This window comes from Sus scrofa, chromosome 8 (genome assembly GCF_054392235.1).
Source record: "Sus scrofa isolate SSC_HxYL_T2T_F1_AM1 chromosome 8, Sscrofa_HxYL_maternal_Yorkshire_Landrace_v2.0, whole genome shotgun sequence".
NCBI lineage: Eukaryota > Metazoa > Chordata > Mammalia > Artiodactyla > Suidae > Sus > Sus scrofa.
The window spans coordinates 76,349,854-76,357,202 of record NC_139390.1 but is presented as its reverse complement, the minus strand read 5'-3'; the positions used below and the strand labels follow the sequence as shown (position 1 = coordinate 76,357,202).

General features: G+C 36.9%; 1 protein-coding gene across 1 annotated transcript; it reads right to left on the bottom strand.

Moving 5' to 3' along the window:
- Positions 1–2,467: 2,467 nt before the first annotated feature.
- On the bottom strand, positions 2,468–5,689 carry CXCL8 (C-X-C motif chemokine ligand 8). The gene is given in 4 exon segments (NM_213867.1): positions 2,468–3,587; positions 4,015–4,098; positions 4,387–4,522; positions 5,543–5,689. Coding segments are annotated over 4 exon segments (312 nt in total). The 5' UTR covers positions 5,607–5,689; the 3' UTR covers positions 2,468–3,559.
- Between the last annotated feature and the right edge of the window lie 1,660 nt (positions 5,690–7,349).

Genomic DNA, 7,349 nt, shown 5'->3' with positions numbered 1-7,349 from the left:
CCAATCTAGGCCCTTTAGAACTTCCCACAGTCCGTTCAGCATAGCTTCATCTGTAAGTACTTCTTCTATTTCAAGCCCGATTCCAGTCACACTGAAATTCTTTCACTTCTTGAATCACATGAATTACTTCTCCCCTGTTTTCTAGACCACTCTGGCCCACGCATCCTTCTTCCCTTTGTGTGGCTGACTCCTACTCACCCTCCAGATTCTAGTTTAGATTTTGACAAGGAAACCTAGGCTCTTACGTTAGATAACTCCTTGCTCTCTGCTTCTGAAGAACCCTGTATCTTTCTCATTATCATTTTATTAAAGTTATTTGTTATCTGTTTTATTTACTGTGTTTGAGGTCTACAAGATGACTGCAAAGGTGAGTAGGACCAGGAAACTGGAATTTGGAAATGAAAGAGAATATGGAAATGAAATTTAGGCATAACTCTGGGGAAGCAGAGGCCCCACAACATAGCCTGAGAAGAGCTGTAGGTGGGCAAAAATTTCCTCTAGAGGGAGGGAAGCAATGCCTCTAGGAACGGTGAGTCCTGGGGTAGAATTTTCAGTTGATTCTTGTTTGTGCATCACTCTCAAATATTTTATTAATTCTATTATGCCGCACACTTTTGTGTTAATGGGTAGTGGGAATTAGAAAAGAGAACGGGCTTTGCTCCACACCACCAATAATGCTGACTCAGAGAAGATGACAGTTGTGGGTACCCAGAATGATTGTAAGGGGCTATACGACATAGGAAAAGTAGATTGCAGTGGGAACTAACAAATCAGAAAATCAGAGAGGGCTCACTTCCTTACTCCAAATTGCGAAGCTTAAAAAGGCGGGGGGGGAAGACTTAAAATACACAATAGTGATAGTAGATGAGGTGGGAGGTGGATAAATGTCCATCAAAATTCTAAGATTCTTTTTTTTTTTTATTACAAAGTTAAGAATTGGTGAATTAGATGTTTTGAAACTGTGGTTTGTTATTTTTCATCATTTCTGGGAAGTTTTCAGCCATCATTACTTCAGTGTTGTCTCTGACCCTTCCTTTCTTGTCTGCTTGTAAAACTCCAACTGAAAATAAGTAAGACGGAAGTTCCAGTTGTGGTGCAGCAGAAACAAATCTGAATCTGACTAGTATCCATGAGGATGTGGGTTTGATCCCTGGCCTCACTCATTGGGTTGGGGATCCTGGGCTGTGCTGCTATGGCTGTGGTGTAGGCTGGCAAATACAGCTCTGATTCAGTCCCTAGCCTGGGAACTTCCATATGCTGCAAGTTTGACCCTAAAAAGAAAAAAAAAAAAAAAAAAAAAAAGATGACTTTATCCCTGTCTCCTCTATGCCTTTCATTTTTTTCCCTCAAATTTACTACCTCTTTATCTCTCTAATATAAATTCCAGGTAAATTTCTTTGGGTTTATTTCCTAATCTCCAGTTTTCTTTCAGCTGTGTCTAATCTGTTGTAAAACTCAGGCATTGAGATTTTTAGTTATATTGTGTTTTCGTTTGTAAAAGTTTTGTTTTATTTGTTCTCAAATATGCTTTAAACGTATTTTAAGTTTCTTTGTCTCATTTGTGTCAGTTTTCCTCAATTAGTTGAGAAGAGCCTTATGTCTACCCTCTTCCCTCTTTTACTGAGTGTCAGTTGTGCTAAGCTGTGCAGACATCTGGGGTCTCCGCTGAAAATCTGAAGTCATCCTTAATAGCAGAATGGTGTCCACTGAGGAGTTGGGAAAATTTTCATCCTTCCATGGAAAACACTACTGACTGTAATTCATCTCTGGCAAGGAGTTCTGTTTTTCTGCAAATAAAGGTTATGATTTTCTGCATAATACACATAATACTAAGAGGAAGTATTTATGTTTTCTAAAGCAAAATAAGACCTTTTTTTCCTTTGCCTTTTTGACTTTTTAGGGCTGCACCCATGGCATAGGGAGGTTCCCAGGCTATGGGTGGACTCAGAGCTGTAGCCGCTGGCCTACACCACAGCTCACGGTAACGCTAGATTCTTTTTTTTTTTTTTTTTTTTTTTGTCTTTTGTCTTTTTGTTGTTGTTGTTGTTGTTGCTATTTCTTGGGCCGCTCCCACGGCATATGGAGGTTCCCAGGCTAGGGGTTGAATCGGAGCTGTAGCCACCGGCCTACGCCAGAGCCACAGCAACGCAGGATCCGAGCCGCGTCTGCAACCTACGCCACAGTTCACGGCAACGCCGGATCGTTAACCCACGGAGCAAGGGCAGGGACCGAACCCGCAACCTCATGGTTCCTAGTCGGATTCGTTAACCACTGCGCCACGACGGGAACTCCACGCTAGATTCTTAACCCACTGAGTGAGGCCAGGAATCAAACTGTCTTCCTCATGGATGTTAGCTAGGTTCATTAACTACTGAGCCATGACAGGAACTCTAAAAATATGATTTTTTAATATAAATATATAAAACAATAAATCTTAAAACTGCAAAGAGAAAGACAAACTCCTGATGACTTTTATAATAAATTTTATTGTAAATGTTCTATAGTTACACTCACAATTTTGTAACATAAAAAATACTAAAAGAATCTCTTTGGAAATACATAAAAACAAATTAAGGTAAAAAAAAGTTGGTGTTAAAACATACAATAATTTAAATAAAATTATGAGAATCTAATTGTACAGAATAAAGAATAAATAATAAGAAACGACTTTATTGATATTGCCTGGTGAATTTTTGCTGTTTTGAAAAAACTAGTCCTAATTTAAAATTCACGTCATTCAATACAGCACTGCATAACAAAGCTTGCAGTCATAAAACAAGACTAGGAGTTTCAAAAGTAGGATAACTAGTTCAAATAAAATTTCAGATAAATAATAATGTACTTAACTGGGTATTCTGTTCGTTTAACAATTTGCCAAATCTGGCAACTCTGATCATAATACAATGACCTTGATAAAAATAGTTCCATAATACACCACTTAATATGTAAAATAAATAGAAATTCACTACTATCATGAGACTATCCTATCAACAATGCTTCTTTTCCATTTCTCCAAATTCATGCACAAACATTACTCTATTTGATACTAAAATAAATATATAAATAATAAATAAGTGAATAAATTACACTTGAAAATATTTTACATGACTGTCAATCAAAGTTAAAGTACATCCACATGTCCTCAAGGTAGGATGGGGGCTGAAGCTTTTTCTCCAGTTTGGGGATAAAGAAGAAACTGAGGTGCAGTTGAGCAGAGACTTGTGAATGCTGGCCAGCAGCCTAGGGTTGCAAGATTTAATAATATTAATAATTATAATAACAAAAAGCCAAAACAGGATTTCCAGCTAAATTTGAATTTACAGCAAACAACGAAGAGTTTTTAAAATGTTAGTATAGAACAACGTGCATGGGACACTGGAAATAATTCATTGTTTTACTTAATATTCAAATATAACTGGGCATCCTGTGATTTCTCTGGCAACCCTATGTCTGACCAGCACAGGAATGAGGCATAGATGTAGATTTGATTGAAGTTGTGTTGGCATCTTTACTGAGAAATTCTTGGGAGCCACGGAGAATGGGTTTTTGCTTGTTGTTGTTACTGCTGTTGTTGTTGCTTCTCAGTTCTAAAAATAAATGAAATTTTTAAAAAAGTTAAAAACGAACGGTACTTAAATAAGGAGGAATGTACGCTCTTGAAAATATATCTAATATAGATATTAATAGGGTCTTAGATATTTATGTGTTAGAAATACCCTATATTTTCAACTATAAATAGAGAGGTTAAATAAGTTGTCATCTAAACACTTCTGAGATTGAGAGGGAGACATACTACTGATCCAGGGCAAGACGCTTGCCCATACTTTCTGGATGCATTACCTCCCAATTACAAGTACAAGAAGCTCACTGTTGCTGCTAATTTCTTTGTTTGTTTGTTTTTCATCAAAGAGGCAGATACTTAAAAGAGAAAATTTGCAGCAGCAGCTGGAAATTTATAAGCTAACTTTTACTGTATGTCACAAGATAAATAATCAAAATTTTTAAAAAACTTACCTCTTCAAAAATATCTGTACAACCTTCTGCACCCACTTTTCCTTGGGGTCCAGGCAGACCTCTTTTCCATTGACAAGCTTAACACTGAAATGAGAGAGATAACAGTTAAAATCAATATTTAAGGGTTTCCAACATCCTTTTGCCATTCAGGTCATGGTTCCTTAAGTACAGGCATAAAATCTAAGCCCAAGCCAATTTTTAGCTATGAGTCATGGAAGGGGCCATATTTAAATGCCATGCAGACAAAGAATTTTTCCTTTTTGTTTTGCTCACTATGAATTGATAGTTCTTAGAACTTTGTTGGTTTCTTCCACCTCCCCCAATTCTAGGTTTGCTAGAGTGAAATATCTAATCACTTTTGAAATTACTTACATGATTTCTGAATTTTCACAGTGGGGTCCACTCTCAATCACTCTCAGTTCCTTGATAAATTTGGGGTGGAAAGGTGTGGAATGCGTATTTATGCACTGGCATCGAAGTTCTGCACTTACTCTTGCCAGAACTGCAGCTGTGGGCAAAAAAAGGCAATTAAGGATTAATTTCATCAAGAGGCTTTATGCTCATTAATTCCAGTGTGGTCATTTGATGACTATGCGTTTGGTAAAAATCACATCTTTAGCAAACTTAGTCCTGAAATTGATGGCTAGATAGTCTCCTAGCCCCTGATCTCAGTTTTCTCTTTGTTTTAAGAAGAGTCATTCTTGACAATCCTGAATGACATAAAGACTTTGAGTTGTCTTTAGGCAATGCTGACATCATCACAGTACTTTTTCCTCCTACTTGATATGGCATAATCTTCTGGGATACCACAGTGCTATTGATGTTAGGCAAGCTAAGATCCACCAATAAGGAAATACCTTCAGGAAGAATTAATAGAGGAAGATGGGAGTGGCACAGAGATTGTCCTATATCTTAACAAAATCCTTAATGCATAAAAGAATATATATATATATATATATATATATATATATATACACATACACACACTGTTTAAATGAATACTGAAAGAAATACAGTATGATATGTAAAAATACATACAGTATATATATATATCATTAGATATATCATAATAATTTTAAACTATATTTCTTTCATCAGAGGGATCCCAATAGAGTTTATAATCTGTCAAGATATGTTTAAGCCAAAGAACCATTGATAGTTGTCTGAAGTTTGTCAATGGAATAGTAGATGGAGCCAAATTACCTGCGTTACCTTACTCAATAGTTAATTTAGGGACCTCTTATTGTGGCCTCCGATAAGATATACTCTAATGTTAAATATATTCATGCTATAGAGTATGAATGATAGGAATAGAACATGTATTATAAATCAACTTTATACTTTTCTAAATATCGTTCTGATGTCATCTAAAAATTTAACATTCAATTTTTATTTAAGGAAAGAAAACCATCCTTGGTTTTCTTTCCTTAAATAAAAAAGATGTTTATCAAGGCCTTTGCGATCATCTTGCTATCTGAGGACCACATTTAGACACAGGAACACTCTATACATCAGAAATATTGCTTACCCTCACAGAGAGCTGCAGAAAGCAGGAAAACTGCCAAGAAGGCAACAGCCAGTTTGGAAGTCATGTTGACACGAGCTGTTTTCTTTCTAGTCTCTTCCTGGCTCTGGTCCTAGGAGCTTGTGAGCTCTGCTGTCCCAGGGGACTTGTGCTGGATGGAGAGCTCCTGTGGCTTTTTATACCATCTCAAGAGTAGGGAACATGTGCGCCCTCATGCTTACATCATGTCAGAGGAAATTCCACACTACGCAACCATCCCCCCGCCCTTTGAGAGCAGACCTGAGTCATCTGACTCCTCTAATGATTGGTTTCTTATCATGTTTTCAGCAGCATTGAGCTTCTTACCTGATCTTTCAAAGAATTTAATTGTTTTGATTTTGTTAAAAAGCATGTCTCTTTTAACACGTTTTAAAATATTGTTTAAGATGCTTCAAGTTTTTCCTAGTTTGAACCCTATTGTCAATTGCCATCTTTTGTATTTGTAAGTAGCTTTATCATGGTACTATCTGGCAGCTGTTAGAGGACTATCATTTGTGATTATTCTTTTATGGCACAATTACTTCTTTAGGTAAATTAGATGAGCTGTAATAGTAGAGAAGGTAATCTAGGTAATCACTTTTACTGGGGACATAATTTACCAGAAGTCCATTTCTAAGCATTTGGGAAAGTATCCAGGAGAGATTACTGCTCTCAAAGAGCATGTTAACTTTTCAAAAGATTCGGTTTTCTAATGTTTAACAGAGTGAAAGGGCACACCTTTCAGTTCAGTTCCACAAATACTTCTCAAGCAACTTCTGAGTAGTGTGGGAATCTAGAGATGGGTAAGACTATGCACTTGTTTTTAAGGAGGTTGATCTAATAGAAAATGAAAGCAGCATAAAGACCAGAATATATTACAGAACAAACAAGTGATACCAAGATATTGATTCCAACGAGAATATGAGGATAGAATAGTGCGTGAACATTTTGAGCAAGGTACGGAGGACTTTAACAGAAGAGGATGAAGAGAACAAGAATATTTAGGTGGGGACATGATTCAAAGATACTCAGGTGGTAAAATGAAGAATTGTTTATGCTCCAGGATGTGGTTCACCGAGGCTACTTGGTTGGAGGGGATGAGGCAGCACGTAATAGGAAGGTAAGCAGCGTGTGCTTAGTGGAAAGTGCATTTGGGTTTAAACCCTGATTCAGCCACCTAGTTTTTGTGTGGCTTTTAGGTTTCCTGAGTTCCAGTTTATATCTATAAAACGGGTTTAATAGCATCCACCTATCTCATAAAGTTAATCTACATAAATTTCTTAGATTAAATGTTAAACAGGTGAATTTCCATTTACTCTAAGAGCTATGGCTTGATTTCTCATTTTTGTCAGATGATTGACTTCAAAGCTACAAAAAAGGAGTTCCCATTGTGGCTCAGTGGTAATGAGGATGTGCGTTCGATCCCTGGCCTCACTCGGTGGGTGGGTTAAGGATCCAGCATTGTGTGAGCTGTGGTGTAGGTCACAGATGCAGCTCCAATTTGACCCCTAGCCTGGGAGCTTGCATATGCCACAGGTGCAGCCCTAAAAGGACAAAAGCAAACAAACAAAACAAAAAAAACTACAAAGATATTCCACCAACAATTATTTTCCTAAAAATCTTATTTGCCTTAGAGAATTCTTGACGAAAGATTGGTTTCTGAAATACCTAGTCGAGCCATTATTACAGCACATAATACAACAATATAATAAATAGAATAAGTAGAGTCATGAGTTGCTAAAATTTAAAACTCCAGATTAAAATGAGGTTGTATTAGAGTTCAAACTGCCCT